This window comes from Diuraphis noxia, unplaced genomic scaffold (assembly GCF_037042655.1).
Source record: "Diuraphis noxia isolate RWA-SAM2 unplaced genomic scaffold, SU_Dnox_SAM2 contig0004, whole genome shotgun sequence".
Taxonomy (NCBI): domain Eukaryota; kingdom Metazoa; phylum Arthropoda; class Insecta; order Hemiptera; family Aphididae; genus Diuraphis; species Diuraphis noxia.
In genome coordinates this window covers 12082254-12107849 of record NW_028301714.1, presented here as the reverse complement: position 1 = coordinate 12107849, position 25596 = coordinate 12082254, and the positions used below count along the sequence as shown (strand labels likewise).

General features: G+C 27.2%; 1 protein-coding gene across 1 annotated transcript; it reads right to left on the bottom strand.

The window, feature by feature from the left end:
* Nucleotides 1–4866: 4866 nt before the first annotated feature.
* LOC107173576 (synaptosomal-associated protein 25-like) lies at nt 4867–25384 on the bottom strand. Its single transcript, XM_089226581.1, has 7 exons — nt 24831–25384; nt 24607–24648; nt 19305–19353; nt 18316–18433; nt 8119–8244; nt 7893–8037; nt 4867–7675 (listed from the first exon to the last, which is right to left on the bottom strand). The coding sequence occupies exons 1-7, from the start codon at nt 24894–24896 to the stop codon at nt 7613–7615; spliced, it is 609 nt and encodes a 202-aa protein (XP_089082707.1). The 5' UTR covers nt 24897–25384; the 3' UTR covers nt 4867–7612.
* Between the last annotated feature and the right edge of the window lie 212 nt (nt 25385–25596).

The window sequence follows — 25596 nt, the reverse complement described above, 5'->3', positions numbered from 1 at the left end:
ACCAAAATAGAAACGAATCGGATTAACCGGTTATCGCCTGGCGTTATCAGTTGATATCTATGGACTCTACAGTGTCAGCAAGCTGTCGGATAAGTTCGACACGGCAACACTACAACCACAGTAAGAACTCGCATGCCAAATAAGATTTATTTATTTTGTAATGCCGTATTCAGCAGCTCTGGTGTGGAATGTAGTTCGCACAGTTCGCGGTATAACTTAAAATATAATATTTTCATGATTATTAGTTATTAATTTATTATGATGTGTTCGCAGTGTTCCCAGACAGGAAGAACAAACCATCAAACGGTTTGGGAGTTTTGGCTTTTCACTGTTTTCAGTTATGTATTTTTACGTAACGCTAAAGTAACAATATTCCACGAACAGACAGTGTCTATTGGGATTTCAATATTTCATAAATTATGGCGATCTTTGTTTTTGCATTATATTCGTAGTTGGTGGCGTGAAACCATAGACATATTAATATGTCTATGCGTGAAATTACGAAAGATTCTCTGGGTTGTTAGTTTATTACACCTGTTCAAACGTGATTCACGGGGCGCGGCGACCGTTTTTGAATTTTTTTTTTGGCATCCCTCACTGGCAGCTGCAACTTACAAATTCCAAAATTTTAAAAATTCAGAACACTAGATTCCGAGAGGAGCGATGAATGAAATTGATTTTACAATGCATATTATTTACATTTTTTGTGTATATGTATTCAAGATAAGTATACCTATAGTTAAAGTTATGTTCTTATTTTATACTTTTAGGTTGGTTTATGATGGTAAATCGAACAGTTGAGTGGAAAAAGGATAATATTCCTCAACACCCAAATTTCAAAAAATTTCAAAAAAGGTTTATTTATGACTTTATGAGTGGAATATTATCTTTTTCCACTCGGCGTAAAATACAAAGCTATTTTATATAAGAGTTTCGATGAAATATTATCCTTTATACGCTCATTAAATAAATTTGCCATTCAGTTATGAAATGACTAAATCTCTGTTTATTTTTCGTATTTTTGGAATATTATCCTTTTTCTACTCAGCTGATCGCCTGTTCAATATGTAAGTATATTGTAATTGTAAGTCATTTATTTAATTCGTTACCATTATAGCAAGCAAACCGTGTTTAAACACCATAAGTCCATAAACATAGTAAAAACCTCTAATGCGTCTGTACTGGCGAGTTTGAACTAAAGTTATATGTTCATAGACGCTAATAGACAAATTATTTTGGGGGGACTAAAGCCCCTGCAATAATATTTTCTAAAAATTATATAATATGCTCAGCATTGAGTACAAGTTCTATTTGCGCTAATGGACATGTTGACTAAATAAGCTAAACCCTCTGGAGTAAATTGTTATAGTAGAGTTAGATTAGAAACCTGCATCTTTTTTTCACATTTCTCGTAAGTACATTTTAGAAAAATATTGTTTTTTTAATCAATTCTATGTGAAATTAATCTATCTTATTTAACAGGTAAATAATTTCCGTAGTCCGATCCTCGGCAGATGATTATATCCATTAATATGCTTCAATTCGCTTCGAGACAGCGGAAAAACGACGAATACATCCAGCAGGCTGCAATCATACTACAATAATATCTTATTTTCGCAGTTAATGTAGTCTTTAGCGTGTGCTCAATTTCAAGTAACTAAGTTAAGTTTGTACTGTTATTGTAGACATTTTAATGGAACTTGATCTATTTTTCAGTTATTATTGTATATATTATACATTCATAATATACTATATACGTAATAATAATAATTATTATTGACGGAAATTTATACCTATTTAATTCAGGGCTTGAAACCGTTCCCGAGAAAATGGGTTACCGGGTCCATGAGGCCCCGGAAAATTTTTCAATACCGGTTACCGGTTTTCGGTAGAATTGGTGGTACTTGATTACTGGTTACTAAAATGATCTCCAAAAATGTGGTTACCGGTTATCGGTTTGGAAGCGGTTTTAATTCTTCAAGATTACCGGTAACCATTTTGAAAGTGGTTTTTAATTTAATTTTTTTTTTAATAGTCGATTTTATTTTTATTTAACATAACAAACCATTTTTGAAACCATTTAAGAATGTTGTTGTGACTAGGTAAGAAAAAGCATAAAACAAAATAAAATATCACATAATTACATAAGTAGTACCTATAAGTACCTAGTACTTAGAACTTATACATTTTTTTCTTTAAGATATATAAAAATATAAAATTAATTATAACAGTTTGATAAACACGAAAAAAATTAAAACACAAAACATTGTATCATAATCAAAATTCAAACTTAATACTTGATAAACTCAAAACAATAAATAGAACAAAGTAGTCTGTATAGTATATAGTATGTAATGTAGTGACTGTTTACTTATAAAATTACTAAACATTATATTTAAAAGTTAAAATACATATTAAATTTCTATTCCCATCTCATTTGCTCTTATGATCATGATTTCGTTGAGCAAATCAGATGATAATGATGATCTTAGGTCACTACATATAAATTTTAGCCTAGAAAATGTACGTTCTACAGTAACCCATAACAGTTCAATAATAAATAATAAATATTAAATATTATTTAATTATACATCTAAATGCCAACTAATAATTACTTAGTACCTACTTTTACATGGTAACATTAAAATGGTTTTAAATCCAGATATTTGTTTCATTTTTTCTAGTAAGATATAAAATTGAAATTAAAAGTTACTAACCAATGCAGGCACGTATCCAGGGGGGGTCCATGGGGTCTGGACCCCCCCCCCCCGAAATTTTTGTGCACCGGCACATAAAATCATTAGGGCTTAATAGCAATAGGTTTTATATATCAATTAAGTATAAAAATTGTACTAACAATTTATTTCGACCCCCCCCCCCCCCCCCCCCCCAAAATAAAATCCTGGCTACGTGCCTGAACCAATGGTATATCAATTGGCTTTATTCAATAATATTGTGTTATTTACAATTTATTTTTTATTTACTTTTTTGAACAATAAGCACAAATATGATAAGTGAAAAATATAAGAGATACTTTCTAGTTTCTATTAATTTATAAATGACTATTACATTTTAAATATTACCTATTACGCAATGATTATTTTTGTTTTGGTATTTACTGTTTTTAAATTTTTATATTTACTTGATGGTTATAATAAAAAAAAAAAATTAAAAAAAAAAAATTATTTTAACGTTAATTGATTTTGAGATTTACGGTTTTAATTAATTAACCGGTTCTAAAAATAAACGGTTACCGTTATAGATTTCCCCTTTATCGAATTGCGATTACCGGTAATTGATAACCACTTCTCTAAATTGAAACACGAGAACCGGAAAGCGGATACCAGTCCAAAAAGTAGTCATGGTAACCGGTTATCGGGAAAAATCGGTTACCGGTTTTAAACCCTGCTATTTATAATATAAGACATACAATGACAGCTAGTAGATATAGCTATAAGAATTGATAATTTTATACAATGGTCCATGTAAGTAATTCATTCTGTAAACCAAAAAATGTATAAACACAGATTTTTAATAATTATTTTAAGTTCATATTTGGGCGAAATTACATATTAGAACCAAAAAACCAAAAATAACGATTTTAGTTATTTAGTTGTAATTTAAAAACAATATTCGTGGATATTAAAAACTTTTAAAGTATATTTAAATATACCTACTTGTTAATATTAAAGGTTAACATACCATTTTTGCTCAGAGCCTCAGGATCTTTTTTCCAGGTGCTCAGACTAGTAACAATGAATGTACAGCAAAGCGTTATTGCGTTACCCATACTTATCCGCTTGTTAACAAATACTAATAAATACAGCAACAACAATTAAGTATTAACAGATAACACTTCTGCAAATATGTTAGGCAAAATATTTAATCACTTCATTAATAATTATTTGTCATGTTATAGTTTATGAGTTACAGGTACATAATATTATACTCATTCATTTGGGTATTCGTATTTATGTGTACACATTGAAAACAAGGCATCGATAAAATAAAATTGTATTGCAATAAATAATTACAGTTTGGAATCAATAATTTTTACATGTCACCTCACATCTTATTTTATGGTAATAATGCCAGTGGAAAAAATGGTACTCCTATATGTGTCCCAATGATCTCAAAAATACTGTCCGAGTACATAGTTGATTTTATTTATATTTATTGTTCATATCAAGTAACATCAATTGATATTTTTGAAGGACTGTTGTTCGGAAATCAGAAAGTTTTGATATTCATCAAAATTTGATAGAAGTAGTAGGTACTTACTAAGTACTAACGCTTATATAAATAAACTATATATAAGTTATAAAGGAAAAATATAAAAAAAATGGACATTTAAAAAAAAAACCTCTTTAATTCATCATGAAAAAAAAATAATAATAATAATAAAGTTTTATTTGTGGACAGGATAGAATTTCATATACGGGCCGCTATTTGATGACCCCCTGACCTATATGTATATAATATAATCAGTCTACTAAAGCGACTGTTGTATGTCTTTGAATTGGGTTTAAAAGTAAGAGTTTAAGTTCGAATATCAAAAATATGAAAAAGTTAAGACTTTCTCTGTAACTCTATATTCCTTTATAAGCGTTTACAAGTAATAAGTGTTACAATTACTTATTCTGCCCTTACCAAAATTTATAATTTAAGTAATTAAAACTGACATAATACATTTTACATTTTTTCATCTCTATATATAGGCAATTGAATATAGTCTCTTGACGTAGAATCTATAAAACTCTGGAAAACGTTAAAAAAAAATATTAATCCATAGTATATAATATGACATAAATAAATATAATTTTAGGTAAAAGGTGCAAATGATATAGGTATAAAAGAAGAACGCAATTCACTTTCTAATTGACATTTATTCAATTTACAAATTATTATTGAAAATAAACAGTCTGATATACAGCACGTAAAACTGAAGAGAAAAAGCCTTGATATTGATAAGACTGAAAAATTATGGGCACGTACATAAAACAATACATAACATAATATTGTAATTGATATATAATAAATATATTATAGGGAACAGTTTTCGTGTAATTATTCCGCATTTAAACATAATTCTATGGACAGGAATACAGGATATACAAAACATCACAGAGGATTAAGTGATTGATGTCGCGTTTGAATACTTTTACGAATTAAAAAAAAAAATTTCGATACAACATAAAATATCAATATAATTTTTAACTTTAATTATAGTGAGCTTAAAAGCGCTCAGATATTTAATCATCTACAGTTTTAGCGAATCATTTAGCTATAGACTATATTATATTAAACATAATACTTATAATCTGATGTAACAATAATAAATATTTATTACGTATAGGCGTATCTATATGCAAGAATTATGGGTAGAACAATGTTGCATGTTGCAATGTAGAATTTGATACATTTATTAAACTATGTAGAGGTCGAAGAGTAAGTATCTAATATACCTATTTTATAAACATGCCAAATTGATACAAATTAAATGGTAAATTTCGAGAATAATATGCGATATATATATAATATGTAGACATCTCAAATAAATTAGATAGGTCATATCATATTCTAACAATATATTTGATATTAACGTTACCGAAAAAGGTCAAGAATTGTAAAAATATGGTTATTAAAGTTAAACCTGTTTGAAATAATTTTATTTTTGATCAAAATCTAAGTAATATGTGAGTATTCATTTTGAAAGTTATGCAATCACAATAATTTGCATTAATTATGTAGACTAAACTCATTCAGTTTATTTGAACTATTAAAAATCTTTAAATTATATTATAGGCGTGTATGGCCTTTTGACTTAAAATTATTAAAAATTTAAATTTAACTCAAATTTCTGATTTTAGGTGGATCACGATCTCCAAACAAATTTGTCATAGTTATAAATGGTTATCTATTCGCAATCACCGTAGACAAGCTGATAGAGATTTAACACTCGTGTATCCCTTCTATCGTTTTAGGTATACTTGTATACTTTGTATAGTGTATAAAACAATATAGCGAGTTAACTACCTACTTAAAATTAGGGAAAAAAAGTTGGGCATTTTCTTTAAATAAATAATGTTAACATAGGTACGTCATTTATCTTATTCAAAATAATATTATCTCTACAATAAATAATTACTTACAAATAAATGGAGAAAACGTTTGTATTGAAATTCAGAATTATTATTGTAATTTCATTAACCTTACAGCGTATAATAGCGATTAGCAATATTGACGATTTGACTGCTGCAGACATTAGTTACACAGTAAACCGTTCGCAAGACATTTAAATGTATTGTAGTGTTATACACGGCGTGATGTAATTAAACTTAATGCGTTTGACACATTTTAGAAATTTACGATAATGTTATTGATAAAAACTAAAAACGGTTTCAATTAATAATTTATTAAATTACTTGCACGAGTGACCTAATTTGAGTAGGTATATATATATAATTGATAAATTAATAATCGATATTGTTGGCGTATTTTTGACGAGTACCCTATTACAGCCGTAAATAAAAATACAGGTATATCCATGACATTTAAATACAATTAATTTTTAATTGGTTGAGAATATATATATACTGTGTTGAATTATTTGAGCTTAACAGTATCGCATAAAGTATAGTATGTAATGAATATTTTACAAATAGAATATATTACGAAATGAGACAAAATATAATTTAAATGTGTTTCAATATATTATCTATTTATATGTTTAATAATTGTATTTTAGCTTTTATATTTTTTAAATTGATGAATTGCATTTTAAAAGAAGGATTCAAACGCGCTTGCATTTATTGAGTCAGAGTTTATATATAGCAAAAATAATGAATTTCACTTTCAATTATGAAGTGGACGGATAAGTATAATATTAAAGTTATATATTTTACTGTATACATTCGTTTGTACATAAATGCAAGTGTCAAATATAAATAGTAAGTCACCGAATCAAAAGTAAATAATAATCACGTTAGTTCAGTTTTTGGTTGGCAAGTTTAAATTGGAATTTCAACGACACTGTTATTTGTTATAGTATTTTTAATTTTATTTTTTTTTATGACATAGTTGTACACCGAATAAATTGTGAAAGGTTATATTTTTTAACTTGTTTATGGACAGTAAATGCTATATATATATATATAAATGTTTTACAACTTGATTACTTGAACCTTATTCATAGGGTTTATACAAAAAATCCATAACTGTCTATCAAAAAAAATAATTTTGACACTTGCTAATACGAAAACTTGTCATGAGTGGGCGAAAGTTGTGAATGAGAACTTTATGAATACTAATATTATTATTAGATATTTTGTATCTATTTACATGAATCATATTGGACAGAAGCGGATAGTATGTATTTCATTATGATATATAAGTAGGTACTACAAACCGCATGTAATACATATATAAATTATTATTATTTTATAAACTTATTTCTATATTAATTTAATGCTGTATATAGTATTACATGACATGCAGGGAAGACACGATATCTACTCATGAAGTTTGAGTATGTAAAAAAAAAATCCATACATAATGTTTGTTTTTGACAACCACAAATAACACGCACATAAGAAGATTAACGTTTAGTAATTTATTTAAGAAGATTTCTGGTCCTTTGGTTGGCCACTGAAATCCGCATATCATTTGACTTTGTCTAAAATTGAACATGCAATTTTACATTATATTTGCTTTGTTGTTATAATATTCAAAAATATTTGAAATTTATTATATTATAAGACATAGACAATAGGCAATATCCATTGCCCATTAGGTATTTATAATATTTATGATTTTTAGTATTTTTACCCTACACTACCTATACTAAAAAAATATTGTTAAAATCGAAATTAATACAAAACAATGCATTTTACCTTTGTGCTGATTTTTTCGATCTGCTGGTTTTGGTTTTCAAGTTCGGAACCCATATCCAATGCCATGTTTCTCAAGTTACCAATCATCGTGTTCACTTGTCCCAAGTTTTCGTCCATTTCTGTTTCTCGGGCGTCGTTTGTAATCCTACAAGAATGCATACTTGCGTTTGTATCACTTTGTAGTATTTTGTTCTGTTAATTAATTTTCAATTAAATAGCAATTTACTTCGGTATGTATCCACCCTGTGGTGTAATGTTCGGCCCCTCGATCACACGCTGCGGTTGTTTGTTTATTACTTTGCCGTCTTCGTTTCCCTTCCACGTACCTTCGTCCTCTTTGAATGATGTCGACCTTAACATAATAATGTAATACTACATATAATTTTTTTAGAAAAAGCAGGTAATAAGTGTTTTCGGGGAGAAAAAACATCTGGTTTTTTGAACTTGTTGGCAATAGATTTTTTTCTATGTGAGTATATTCCCTAAAGCAATAACGTTGCAGAGTTGCCATTTTGAATTATGGGTATGTATTTTTCCTGTCGAAAACCAAATTCGGTAATTTTAAAAACTGGTTCGTAAAAAAAAATTATTTAATTTAAATATCTTTGTGTATCATATTTTCTAAAAACACAATTTTTTGTTTTAATTTAATATTTAATATTTATTCGCAGTGTATTTTATGTGCTTTAATTTATAGACGAAACGTGAATATTTCAGAGAAAATAATCCATCAATCGATGAACTTATGCAACATTTAAAACGATTTGAAGAGAGTTTAATTTTATCGTTTTATTACTAAGTTACTTTTTTTTTAAATAAAAAAAAAAACATTTCAAAATTTAATTTTGTAAAAAACTAATATTTAAAAACTATGCCGTTTAGGTTTCAAATATAATATTTTAATTAATTATATAAATGGTATAAAACTCTCTTGCTCAACTGTTTCCACGAATAATTTAAAATATAGGTAGTATTGACGAAATTCTAAGTTCAAAGTTTTAAAAATTATTTATATACATTTTTAATCAAATCTGTAATTTTTAGTTCTTGTTCTTGTTCGATATTTCGATATCACATTAATAATTTCCACTTTCACGCCTCTGCTGTAGATATTTATAGTGTACTTTGCTTTAAATTATTCATACATATTGTAGTTGAGCTGTCAAGAAAAGTAATACATAACTCATCATATTTATTTTTATTTTTTAGATAGGTTATTATTAAATACATTTAGGATGTATATTGTATACCCAAATATTATAGGAATATATCTACAAGTTAAATTCCTTTAAATCTTGCACTAAAATTAGTTTATTTAAATACTATACAATATTATTACAGTCAAAGAAACATCTAAAGTCCATTTTCTGATGATGATATGACAAAATTGTCACGTGATGACCGAAAGCTATAATTTAGCTTATAAATATATAACTGTGTAAGTATTTTTGCTTTTTATATTTTCTATATAAATATAATATGTAAATAGTTGCAACACGCAAATACCTATTAAATAATATTGTATAGTAATTTGTTTTAAGATGACGATGCTGTTGATTAAATCCAAAAACATATGTGTCTCGAAAGTCAAAACAAATATCTAAAAATCTAAAAATTCATAAAATGTTTATGTATACTAAACACTTCAAACAAACGGTACTACAGTTTTACATGCAATTTAGTAGTTAAAATATAATTATCGACAAGCCTATATATATATATGATATATCGAATTACCAGTATATTAAAATAATAACGATGTGTTATGTATTATAAACATAAATAAATAAAATAAAAACAACTTAAGTGTATAGAGGTATATTATTCGACGTTTGCATAAATGAAATACGAAATAAAATTACTTGATCATTATCTCGACTACCAAAATTGCGGCTCGTCGACTTGATGGTATACATCTGTTCAAGTTAGGTTACCTACCTATTACACGATACCTGTCTAATTATTATGTTTACTGAATAGGATGTGTGATAGTTAAATATTGTACATCTACTTGCTCTTAAACAATAAAGAGGGTAATAATATTGTGGGCCAGGTTTGATACTTTTGTAGGCGTAACATATATATATTATATATATATACTTTTAGGTAGCTAGCGGTAAAATTTAAAGTGATACAAAATAAGTGGATGGTCACCCTTTATTTGTATATATTTTATGGTAGGTCTGATTATGATTTATAAAGCTTAAACAGTCATACACCTTTTTTGTGTGTTTGTGGGGGGATAGGGGGTGAATATCTGGTATTTTATTTCCACATACATAATAAATAACTATAACCTATGTTTTAAATATATTTCGTAATTAAAACATAATACATTTTGCATTTATGTTGTATGAATGCATAATTTTACATAATATATTATGCTTAAAGCGTTTATGTATACATAAGAATACAACTTATATATATATATTAAGCACACTAACAGTATGCTTTATATCATTACATATGCAGAAAATATATTTTTAAAAAAACCTAAACTTTGTGTAGAAATCGTATATTTTATATTTATTAACTTTTGTAAAATTAATCAAAAAAGTTGTAACTTTGAATTCTATAACTGAAAAGATAATTTATTAACTATTATTATATTCTCAGAAATTACGTTTACATTTATTAGTTCTAGTTGCCATATTGTCTAATTTAAACGAGTAAACAAATAGGTCATTCTAATCACTTATTTCTAATAAAAAATAAAAAATATTTATGATATAAATAAATATTATTATTATAAAATTATTTTATTGTAACATTAAACTATAAAAATCATTGTAGAAATAAAAATGTTATGAAAAACACCAATACAATAAAATATATTTCTTGTGTATAATTATAAAAGTGGTGTATTATTTTCGAAAATAAAATAATGGAAGGTTGCCATCCCGTCATATCCATCCACCTTGATCACTGCGTGTACCTAATACCATTTCAGTAATCCTTTTCATAGTTTATATATTGATAACCAATCTATTTTACTTGTAAACAACTATGTTTGATCTTGAATAGGGAAAAATGAGAAGGGGTCTGCAAAATTGTGAAGAAAAAAAACGTCTGATCAAATAGGGTATAATTAGAATTTGTGTGTAAAAATAATTTTTAAAACTACAATGAGGGATTCCTGCTTCACTCGTTTCTACCTCCTCAAATTCAAATTTAAGTACATTAACTATATAGAATTAGTACGTGTAACGTGTTGAGTTTTTTTCACACCTTCATCGTGTTTCGCAAATGCAGCGTATCAAATATATAAAGGTAGCTTATATTATGTGCATAGAATAATAAACGAAATAATATGATGACATACATAATATTTAATATTTAAACTACATACATTTGTAATGATATGCTCACACATCATGATTGTATGTTGTTTAAATATTCAATAAAATAAATAACAGTCAAGTTGTCGCACGCAGATAACAGTTAAAATCCAACAAAAAAAAACACCATTGTCCACTGATGAAAGGAACGATTTGTATTATTTAATCACATGGGAACTTATACATAGTTGTGACTATCTGGCACAACACGTGTGAGCTATTTTCGTGTGCCACCAGAGCAGGGGATGGTCCAATGAGGATCTCTGTTGCCAAAGACAATGCTAAGTCTTTGGAAACGCAGAGGCCTTTGGTGGAGCCACCTACAACCCTGGCTGGCTGGACCACGTCGTCTCCTTCCATCAGTGCATGAGCACCACTCTACAGTGCATGAGCACCACTCTCGAGTGCATGAGCACCACCCAAAACTAAAACAACTTCAAGAGTGCAGGAGCACCTAAAAACTTTTCAACACCAGACATTGCGAGCGACAGCTGGACCGTTTCTTTTTTAAAATCGAAATTTAACAGTGTTGTTTTTCTTTAATCTGAGTGTTTAATAGAAAACCTTTATTTATTTTATTACGTCAACTGCATATCAAAGACAGCTGCGAATAAGGTAAGGTGCATGCGCATCAATATTCATATATTTATATAATTTCATATATTATATTGTATTTATTAGATTTTTATAATTTAATAATTAATATTTTATTACTACGGTGTACTTGATCGTTCTCGAATCACGACCTCGAGAACCCTCCGACGATTAGGAGGAAGGTAATAGCGCAATTTTAATATTTATATCTAGTAATATATAACTATTGGCAGGAGCCTTAGTTATATAATAGTTGTATTAACTTAAATATTTTAGTTATATTATTACTTATTTTAGAGTTTTATTTTTATTATTTTAATTTCTTTTCTTTTATTTTTGCGTTATTACACATTGTATTTATGAACTCGCAAGTATTTACATAATTATTGTCTAATGATTAAAATGGATTAATTATAATATCGTAATAATAATAATAATAATAGGAAATAACAAAATATCATATGTGAGATGTGTAATGCTACAATAGATACCTGCCTACAGTAAGATTAGTGACCAGCTAAAAGGTTGTAAGTCATACTGGAATATTCGTATCTCATATATTATGTCCTAAGTCGCACGTCAGCCACAAAAAATACTTTAAATTTATTTATATATAAAAATTGGTAGTTGAGATAATAGACAAGTACTGTCGCTAATACAGTACCAATAAACTAATCAAAATGTATAAGGTTTTAATTAAATCACCATAATGTACAAAACTATTAAAAAAAAAGATAACAAAAAACAAGAATTTGTATTTTAATGATTATAAACGAATTATATATAATATATATCTTAAAATACATAATAATTTGTAAAATCTATATACAGACGCAATTATTGCATAAAATGTAAAATCCACACAAACAATACGCGATTATTGTTAAAGAAATAATGACGAGTTATTTTTAGTATTTTTTATTATCAATTTAAGTTCTACAGAACGAAATAATTAAAAGTTTCATTCAGATTTTAGGGTTTACAATGGCGGAATAATATTTCTCGTTTGATTATTGGATGGTAATTTATAAACACAATTTAAAATATACAAAGAAACACACCCAACAAAATACAAAAAGTAATATTACAAAAACTTGTATTATTTGAAGCAAAAAAAAAACCGTTTGTTGTGTATTGGAAAATAAATAAAGGAAAATTTTCAAGTTACTTGTGTTTATTGTAGATATAATTTTTTTTTAAATTAAATATAATAATGGTTTATACATAAAATTAATTTAATAATTAATGCTGATATAATTTCTTACATTGTAATAGGTATATAGTATCAGCATCATTGTTGATTGGAGGAGTCCTCGACGAGAGTGAATTGACTGAATTGTCAGGTGGAATAATAACAGCAATTAATTAAGACGAGTTATAACTACATCAAAGCATATAAATTGACGATATGCACTATGTAGAGGGGGGGAGACAGTTTGATCGTAAGCCACTGTATATATATATATATATATATATATTTGGAAACAACCATATCTTGATAGGTCACTCAATATGTTATGATATAATACTGAAATAAAATAATGATAGGTAGGTATACTAGGTATCTGAAAAGTGCTTTACGAATGTTAAAAACTGTACATGCAAACTGCAGTAAAGGTGTAATTAAAATAAAATATATTAAAACTGTTTTATACATATAATAAACTTCATTTTTTTATAATTGTAATAAACGCCAATCGTAAAAAATAAACACAGCAACAGTTTGCGTGGATGCACATTGCATATCATAAAATATTATGTATTTAGAATCATAGAATTAAATTATAATATGTTGTGGACGGCTATGTCAATATGATATTGTTATATATAGAATATTCAATAAACAACTGAATTTCAAAAACAAAATACCTACTTATCAAACTCGATCAAATATTGAAATACAATATAATTTTCCCAGAACATAAAAACATAAAATGTAATATTATAATGCTATGGTTAGTTATTTAATTTTGTTATATAACAAAAAGTAACTATACCCAATATATATTAGTAAAATATTTTTCAATATGTTTTTATTTGATATTTAACTTTAGATAACTTCACGTGCTTGTGTTGTCTCCGTCTTGCTAGCTTTAATATATTAGAATTAATTGATCTATTTTCATTAATTAAAGGTAAGCTCATTATATTTATCTGTAGTTGTAGGGTGGGTTTTTAGCAACATTAAAATTTTTTAGTTTATTTAGTAGTATTTTGATTTTAAATATTTGATTTATCTACTCATAATTCACTTAAAAACATCGTGAAAACTCAACATTTAAAATTCAAACATTGATTAGGAATTTGTTAGTTTTTTTTTATCTTACAATCAGTGCCGCAATAACCGGGTGTGTTGCGTGTATCTGCAAAAATACGGACCCAGGGCCCCGACACATTATGAAGGGCCCAATGATAAAAATTTAAAAATATATAGAAAGAAATAAAATAAAATAATTTTGTAATAATATGATAATTTTAGAGTTACTATCTTTTGCCCAGTTGTAGATACGGTACTATTTTAGTTAAGAGTTAGATTTAAAGGAATGAAAACTTTGTGTGATGATTTTGATATATTAATGCCTAAAATATTAACGTCAATGGCTGATTGACGTTAATTGATTGTTCAGCTAACCTAACCTAACGTATGATTTTATTACCAAATATGATCTATAATATGCTGAGACATGCAAAATCTCACGAACAAATGAAATTTCAGTGCGCTCACTGTAAAAAAGATTTCACACGTCAAAGTAATCTATTTGATCATATACAGAAAAAACATGGTATGTATTCTTATTTATTCTTATAATTTATATTAAAATTAAAGATATAAATTAATTACTTACGATATCGAATAATAAAATATATGATTAAATAATGTTATTCGTATTCATATAACTTATTTATTATTAATACTGAATAAATTTAAATATTTTATTAATATAGTGATAATTTCTTATAGTCTATATGAAAAATGATACCTACGTATTTCTCTGAAATTATATAGTGAAAATATTACTATAAAATATTACTTTTTTCATATTCCACCAGGGTACTTACTACTTATATCACTATATGAAAAAAGCTCTCTCGCTGATGTTTTAAATGATCGATTCTCAGAGGGTAACTCCTTATGCGAATAAGTCGCTTCCAACTTCAAATTATATTTAATTGGCTTAATGCAAGCAAAATTATTAAGTTTTCTAACCAATTCAGGTCTGAACTAGTGAATAATTTATCAGTGGTAATATTTAATATTTTCACTATTTAATTTCAGAGAAATATGTAGGTATCATTATTCATATAGACTATAAGAAATTATCACTCTATTAATAAAATATTTTAATTTATTCAGTATTAATAATAAATAAGTTATATGAATACGAATAACATTATTTAATCATATATTTTATTATTCGATATCGTAAGTAATTAATTTATAATCTTTAATTTTAATATAAATTATAAGAATAAATAAGAATACATACCATGTTTTTTCTGTATATGATCAGCTAGATTACATTGACGTGTGAAATCTTTTTTACAGTGAACGCACTGAAATTTCATTTGTTCGTGAGATTTTGCATGTCTCAGCATATTATAGACTTCACAGTGAAAACTTTAGCATATAAACGCCAAAATTGAACATTTTTAATGGTAGATAATAATAACACTGAACTAGGAACAATAGTAACATACAAACTGTTTACAATAGTTTGAAGAACAATATGACTTCTTTGAGTGGAATCGGGTCTCTTATGTATGATTTATTTAGCCCCGCTATATAGTTGTAGTATTAGGTACTTACCTAAACATCTATTTTTTCATAATATATCATAACATATTAATATCTATAGTTAAGATATTAGAAAACTTGGTCTATCATGTAAATATAGAACAATACCTAGTCAATAATAATGTAATTTTTGTAATGAGTTTTGTTTGAATGTGAAATTATAATAAAGCAGAAGAAAAATACTAAATTAATTAAAATTATACATTTACGTTCTTTCACTAGTTAACAGTTTTATTTATTATATTATGAAGTTCATTAAATAGTAATTAAAATTTGTATACTTTCATATTTCACAATATAATATTTTAACTGATGTTTAAATTATTCTCATGTAATATTTCAATCATATTATGATGTATTAAACATTATTATTTAATTTATTTATTCGACTATTAGATTTTTTTTTTTCTGTGGTCGGGAGGGGGGGGGGGGGTCACTTACGGTATAGGATTGTAGGGGTATGTATGGGTTAGGAAAAATTAATTTTACAATAGTGAATAAGTTAATTTTCAATTTTCAAGCGGGGGGGGGGGGCATTCATTTTATTTACACACGGGCTCAAAATGGTGTAGTTGCGGCACTGCTTACAATTTGATATACAGTCTGTACAACGTAGCACAATAAGTATATGTGATATTATAATAGTATTAAATGTTGTATATTTGTAACATCACTGAGACTACACACGTGGTTGTAACGTCTTCACAAGTCTGAATAGTTAACGTATTATAAAATGTATATATATATATATATATATATAAGTAAGAAAGTAATTTAATGAATTCCAAAGATTTTTATGATTTCATTTTAAACATTTCACAATTTTAAAATTAGAGATTCACAAAATATTATGCTTTTTTTAAATTTAATAATAGGTGAATAATTCACTCTAATATTAAAAATAACAGAGTTAAATGAATTGTTTGGAACGCAAAGTCTACATTAATGTTATGTTTTTGTGAAACGATACAACGCATAACGTTATTAAATGTTTATTAACGTTAAATGGATTACTCAGAAAATGTATACAATTTGCTGTTATATGCGTTTGTATTAAGACAGAGATCGGGAGATAGTGCATGTGGGCGTAGCGTCCTCTTCAATTATATAGAATTACAAAAAATATGTATATTTAAAATCTTTGTTCAGTATTATACATAACAGTTTTAAAAAAGAGATTAACATTGTTTATTCAAAACATTTTTAAAATTAATTATATTTAGGTATTAAAAGTTTTTTTTTAAATTGTTAAAGTGGTTTGTGCTTTTTAATTCGATCATAATAAGTACAGCTAATGAAAGCTCAAATGAATAATGGCAGATGTTTTTATAGTATATTGTATATATATATATATATATGGATATTTTAATATACGTATAAAAGCATATTATCGTAAAAAATGGAAATATTAAAATTAGAAAAATTACGTGACCTGAAAAATCTGTACATATTGAAGTTAGGTAATACGGTAAATCGGGCCGATGAAATAAAAAAATATAATTTTAATCGCCCTATACATAGTTGAGGGTATATAATATTATAGAATGAAGCGCAAAAAAAGATTTCTGCTGTGAGTTAATATTACGAAATTTATGACCATCGATAAAGTTATCATATCGTTGACGTTTCAGTGCGGTACATTTAACATTGTAATTTAGATAGGATTTTTACACAGAAACGGTTCATTGAAACTCCAGGACCTGCACATCAGGCAATAATGATCAGTGACATCTGTCTGATTGATTGAAATTGACTGTCAATCATTTTTTCACTCTCGTCGAGGTTTTTAATCGATGATTAATAAACCTTTATATGTGATGTGTTTCTGTAACGCAATTATTTTTGTTTACTATTTTTAATATACGCACGTACGCGAACTATGTATCCGAAAAACTTTAAGAACACTTAGTGTTACTATATTGTGGTTTTCTACTTTCATATGATGGTAAGTAATGCTGCACATGTTTGCGTTTAATTTTATCAATAGGTACATAATATCATATGATGTATATTATATTGATTTTGAGAATTTTTTGAGAAATTCAATTGTGCTAATTATAAAAAGATATTATACTATATTGTAGTCAGGAGCATATTAAAATATAAATTTATAACTATACTTATGTCGTATATATGTTAAACCGGAGTGTAAATCAATATTATATCATATTAGATCGATGCTGTTTTTTTTAGAAAATGAATATACCTAATTGCATTTTATTTCGAGCTAATATGTCATAATAACGACTAGTTACATAATAATTATGTTACTACTTGTTCGTTACTAACTTTTAACTACTTATTGTTTTCAATAAAAAAAAATAAAAAATAAATATAAAAATCTATAATGGATACATCATTCGTACTTTTACCGGAAAATTGTATTACTTCGTTTGAAATCAAATATAAATTATTGATAAAATTCACTCGAGTGTATTTTTTTTTTTTGGATCGGATTCGAAATAGGATTTCGTCTTGTAGGTCGAAGTGCCAAACCGTTCGATTTATGATATTTTCCCCTGGATGTACACAAAAGATAAAACGCATTAGTTGTCGAGAGGGTTTCGTGTTTAATGTTTTTTATACACCGTTTGTACAGTTTCCACCGAGACACCAGTACACCGCGTATACAAGTGTTTATTTGATTACGAGCCAATAATTTTGTTACGGGGAAATAATATAGGTTAGAACTTACTTGTTGCAAGGCACCACGCAAATACCACAACATTTCTCCATGCCGGTAAGGTTCTTCTCCGCTTCCTTCATGTCCGCGTTTATTTGATCCATCCCCTCTTCGATCCTGTCCATTTTCTCTGGAAATTGCATAAACCATGATGCATATATATATATATATTTATGTATAGCATCTTGTATATATGTGTATATATGTGTATATATGTATTATGTATATGTATTCTTAGTAAATATGCTTATGTCAGCCTGCACACTACGCGTGCTTAAACCGATTACAAAAAGCAATCTCGATAGAACTACAGTTGCAGCAGGTATACCCGGATAAGGTTTGAGTTGAAAATATGGCAGTATGTGGTTCATATATTTTGGGCATGAAGACTTATTGAACAATTAATTATATAATATATATTTACATAGGTATGTCAGATTCCGTAGACATTATTTTTGGTGAATCATTTAAAGTACTATATTATGTCTGAAGCTGGTATAGGTGATAATCCAGGTGTTTTTCAAGAGGAATATACAAATATAAAATACCTATATTGTCATTAAACATTTAACATGAGGTATATTATATTCATTTGTAGAGTATTTATGTTAAAAATTGGATCTAAAATAGCATGCCTTTTATCGTTTTATATCATGTACAATTTTTTTAGCAAATGGATTTGGAACTTGCAGTATACTCAGATTCCACAGTATTATACTCAATTTAACTAATCATGATGACAGATAGCTGGGTGTCATATATTCCTTGAACACTTCGCCGACGATTTTCAATATTAGTTTATTTTATAGTTAGTATTTATAATCAAAATTATTTTGTTATATATTATTAATTCAGATACCTATTAAGATTATCAGTGGATTCGAGAGCTTAAATGCCGTGTTTATATAAGTACGCCTACCGTATGAAGTTCCTCTCGAACTTTCGGGGGTATACTAAATACTATAATGCATATTATTTAGTATTAATGAATTCATCCTTACCGCCTTGATCATCTAACTCAACTAGAGCTTTAATGGCTGCTTCCTTTGTCTGCAAAAAATTCACATTAGTCATTTTTATGCTCACAAATATAATATAATAATATTAATGGTCATATTATGCACCATATAGTCCGTAATAACATTGTCTTATACGGTTAGGTAGGTACTGCAGTTAGTATTATTTTGAAAACAATTAAATTTGATTATATACATATATACGTATATAGTAATACGGAACCCAATTATGCGAGTTTTTTCAAGACGAATTGACAACATTGTTGGCCGACGTAAGATTTTAGAAAAAAAACTTTAAGAAAAACATTTCTTTTATCTCTATACAGTAAGATATTTTTTTCATGGGTTTATTGTGAAAATAATGATTTGTAATTAATGATTGGTATATTAGATAAATATATTTTTAAGACATTTTGTTATTTTTGTACTTTGATATTTAAATTTATCAATACGTACAAATTTAACAATTATAGTTATATTATGAAAATTATTGTACCTACTTTAATTTATGGAAAAAATTTCTATTTTTTTGAGATTAAATTGCGGTGTTTCCTGTTTTTATTTTTATTTAACAGTGATAGGTTGAAGAGTGAATAATATCAAAGGAATAAAAATGACTGAAATATTTTAAAAATTGTATTCAATTTAAATTTAATTATTTATAACAGTGATAAAAGACATTTTGTTGGATTAAAATGTTATTTATAGTACCTACTTAAATATAATGTTAATTTTTAATTTATACTATCCTTTTTTTTTTTGTAATATAGTTATAATAAATCAGAGAATTATAATGGGGATTTCACCAATTCGACATCGATTCCGCCAGTACAGGTATTACCTACATAATAAACATAAACCAATGCTAATTCCTAATGCTCGAGTTTTAATGTTTTTAAGTAGTATAAGTTGTTTTTAAATATAAATTTAGTGAAATACTAATACTTAATTGAAATTCACCAATATGATCAGTTAACTATAATCTGTTTCCAAAATGTTTGTATAATTCTCGTGTATTCTTACACGTTTCCAATGAGTCCCACCATATTGGGTTCTTACAGGTATTCATATCTATACAGGATTAACAAAATTAAATTAATACGAATAGCGTTATTATTCATTGTGTTAGTATAATGGACTAAAATTTAAAACTATAAAATATAAACTGTCAGAATTTAATAAAATAAATTTAAAATGAAAATAAAAATTGTGTATGCCAATTATAATTTATAGAATGTAGTTACAAAAAAATTAATATCTTACTACTGCTGTGATATGTGATAAATTAATATGAATTTAATAATTAAAAAATAATATTTATTTTAATTCGTTTTTTGATTATTCATTATAATATGTTATTATTATTTGATAGAATGATCAATAATAGTTAATATAATTGAAACTCCACTAAAAGTTAAATTAACTACAATATTCAGTGTGAACACTTTTGTTGTTGAAAATAAAACTGTAGCATTTATGAATAAGTTTTTCATGATCAAACATAATAAATTAAATATTCTGGAAGTTATAACTGAATATTTTTTTTGCCAGTTCGTATATTTCATTTAAATTATTATTAAGTTTGTACTTATAATCTTTGAATTTGCAACATCAAATACACCTCATCATGCTTGAGTTGTTTTGTTTTAGTTAATTAATGAAAAATCCTCAAATGAAAATGATTAATGAGTAATGACTATTATGAGATGATTCAATAGTGGCATAATGAGTAATTAATAAATGGACATATTATTATACTTTTGAAATATAGTATATAATACACACAAACACACTATGAAAATAGTCAATATTTACATACTTACGAATAACTTTTAAACTTTTATTTTAATAGAGTTTATAAGTTTTTTCGTTTAAAGTCTAAATGCGGGGAAATATAAGGATAGGTATATTATGTGTGCATAATATTATATTAATATATTTATGGATAGATAGTTTATTTAATTTTCAAACTTGATTTAAAAAGGTCAGTTTGCTTTTAGACGAAATTATAAACTTAAATAAACAAAAAGACGTGGGAATGCATATCATCATTCTTTTTAGACTTTAAATTAAAACTATTTAATTACTTAGATGAACAACTATAGCTTTTCATCCTGTAAAAAAGAAGCTGGCTACTTAGAATCCGACGAATGCGAAAATTGTTTGTGAAACTTATGGAGACGTTATTATTTAAAGTGCGATTTAATTTACCTGGCTAATGGCCATTCATGACTATGAGTAAACGTTATAATAAATAATTAAAGAGAGAAAAAATCGTTTTCATTAAATGCGATTTAACTTCAAAATAAACTTTTTAAGTGGTTCTCAAGTGATGGTATACTTATATATTCACTATATCGCTTAAGAAATAACGCACTATTATACTTACGAAAAAAAACTGCACATTGCATGTAAGTTTATTTTCCTATACAAATATATTATAATGTATATTATTGTATGTATGGTGTAAATTGTAAATTTTTATGTACGTTTAATAGTAATTTTTTAAAAGGATGCCTAAAGTTTTTCTATCAATCGATTATCGTATTTGACTTAAATATATCTTTAACGAGGTGGTATACACGTTCAAAAGTTCTACATATCCTATACATACATGTATGTTCAATGATAAAGCGTATAGCGATTATACTACACTTTTATAGTTTTATATATTATATGTATATATTTAATCATCACTGTCAAAATAATCTCGCCACCATTAATGAACATCCGATGGTTTATAGTCATCACCTAAATGCGTCTTTTGTCGGGTTATGATGAATACCTATACATACTACAATACTGAATACCTATATCGTATAAAATTGGACAATATCCGTGTCTGACATCCTATAATGAAACGAAACGTCACTATATTGCATAATAATATACCGTCCCTTCATATCAGATAATCGATAATTTATGTCATTAAAGTAAATAGAAAAATATATTGTTTAGCACAAATAACTTCAATTTATTTTTAGATATAAACTAATAAAGATAATTATTGCTTTTGTACAATTTATAGTCGTTGGTACTCTAGTGCTTTGTATAATTCACTATTTGAAGTTTGAAGTTTGATTTTTGGCTCAATTCTAAACGGAGTTCATACATACATAATATATAAATATTGAAATGTTTCAATATATTTAATATGATAGAGTTTAATTTTAAAATGTACAAAACAATGATTGAATAAAATTTATCCCACTCATTTTATTTAAAATAAAAAGTCTATATGTACCTATACATTTTAATAATGAAACATAGTAAACTCGTGATTTATTGAGTTAACTAATAATTATATAAATATATATATATGTCTTAAATTATGGTATTTAAAACATATTAATATTTGTCATATTTATATTTAACTGTATGGATTAGTGTGTTATAGATCATTTTTAATAGTAAATTAAACACTCATATCATACGTAATTTAACCATTATTTACAATAAAAAAGGGTTCATTTTTGATAAGTTTATTTGTCTAAGAGATTTTTTTTTTACTCAAAATTTTATTTGTTTTTGTAATTTCATAGTCATGTTATTTTTCACTTGAATTTAATAATTATTCAATAGTACTTAATGTATTAGTAAATTATTTATACTTTTAAAAATATATTAAACATGTGACATAGATATATAAGTACTATTAATGTTAGATCTTTATAGTTTAAAGTTATTGTAGATAAATAAATTATTGCTTTACTAAAATACAATTGATAAATAAATATTAAATTAAATAATATAATCATAATAATAATATTAAATATTAAATTATTAGTAAATATTAACGATAAATTGAATATTTTAGATTTTATGGTTTATTTGATTGAATCAGTTTATTGTATTATCAATATGTTATCAAATGTATAAAGTACCTATGTGTGGGTCTCAATAAAATATTGTTCTAAATAAAAAAATAAAATATTGTAATTAGAATTTACGTTACTCTGAATAATTTAATAATATATGAATCAAATAAATCATAGTTAAATTAAATATTCTATTGTATTTACAAATCATTATAATACTTCAATAAAAAATAATTGTTATAGATACAATTTAGAAACCACGATTTATTTGAAATTAGTTGAGGGAAGTATATGAAAATAGGTAATGATGATACTTTTTATAAAAATAATTTAAAAAATGACAAATGACATTCCATATGAATTAAGATAAACCAATAAACGCAGAAAAATTGATATTTTCAAAAACTATCAAGTTTCTTTATGCATAAAAAAATCAAATTTACAAAATCTATCACTATAGTTATAATTGATAGAAATAAAACTAATGATTATCAATAGTTGGTTTATCTTGTAAACACTTACAAGTTCGTTTTCATGATTGACAGTTTGACACAATTTAATAAAGCCTAGAAAAAAGTTGATGAAATATGACACGTTATAATTTAATCTTATTATTTTGTAACTATGTTACATTATTGGTATTATTTAGAAAAAAAATATTTGTAAATTCAATTTTTAGATAAATTGTAAAGTTACCGAAACACAAAACAGTGAATCAACAACGTTATTACGTTATACGGATCACTTAAGCACAACATAATTATAACGCGAATTGAACCTGCGGACTAAAGTTTAATTAAATTAAATTTTTTTCCATTAAAAAATCCGTCAACCGCGTAATTAAATATTTTTTCAATTAATTATTGACGCGTTGCCGATATAATAATATTATTTATATGAATGAACGCACGTGTCAAACGGTGGCGTAGAGCAAACGAGATTTCAACGAGTAGCCGATAAATATACATTTATTATTTACATAGTATAATGTCGGTCATATAGCCCATAGGTATGCTTTATAGTATAATATATCGGTATGGGCAATATGAGATTTTGTCGGCGATTGATTATCGTTTGCTGAGCGCAGTGATTGGGCGCGCAGCGAGACTAAATCAGAACACGGAAACGATAACAACAATATAATAATAATAATTTAATATCCTTTAACAATACTATACCTACAGAAGATGCAAAAAATTCTCTCCAGTGTCGAGGGAAAATCAAAAAAATCGGACGAATATAATATAGCATTACACTGTTTGTAAAATACATTGGATCATCGGGGTTTTGCAGGTGTGGGAGTTGTGTTTTTGTCTCGGAGGAAAAAAAAACAATTACAAAAATAAATATTTTCGTAATACGTTACGTATACGCTCACTAACATATTATATATAGATGCAGTAGGTTAGTAGGTATAATATACAGCAGGTTATATATATATATATATATTATATTATTATGTTACATACCCCTTCGCAGAGTTCGATCATCCGTCGCGTGCTCTCCAGAGACTGTACAAACAAAAAAACAAAAACATATATGTATATAGGTACGAAATCAGCTATTATTTTCGATATTAAAATCTCGGCCGAAAACAAATATCAAAAATATCAAATAGGTATGACGTGATAATATTAAGATGACGTGTTCAGTATAATATTATATGTATTATATAGCATTAAAGCGAAGTTACCTCGTCCGTCACATGGGCCGACCGCAATTGCATGTCCTGCAACTCGTTGGCTACGATGGCTGGCATGATGATCGCAGTGACCGCGGTATAATATATAATAATTATGTTAATAATATCGCGGTTATCGACTCGTCGGCCCCCGCCGAAGTGGCCGTGTCGATGATGTTTACTATATTATTTAATTCGCGTTGACACGACGCGCGCGCGGAAAATCTTCGGTCCCGCCAGCGGTTTGGCGAGCGTTTGCAGCGCGCAATTTAAGACGTGAGCCGATCGCGTCCGCTGATCAATAGTAATGACAAAACAATATTGTACTGTTGTGATCAAACAGTGATGACGGCACGTTTTGTGGCCGACTGTCAATGCATAGGTATCGGTATTATGATGGACTCGTCATCAATAACGAGAGCTGATGATCGTGCGACGTATGTATTGCGCACGGGCGATGTAACAATGACGTACCAACAACAACGCGCGGGGTACGTCCGTCGCCGACGGGGTGGAAACGGAAAACTAGGAGCGCAACAGACCGTTTTTACGCCGCCGTGCGAATGCCAGCAAGCTCTGTGTGTGTGTGTGAGCGTGCGAGTGTTGCTTTTTCTTTCGCCCGGGCGCCCGCCGCCGCCCCCGCCACCCCCTCCGCCCTCTGCTCGTCAATTTTGCGCGCATCCCCGAGCGCCGCCGAGGACGACGACGTTTCCCGGGTTCGACCGCGACCGCGAGACAGCAGCGCGTTTTTACCCGTTAATATATATATATATATATA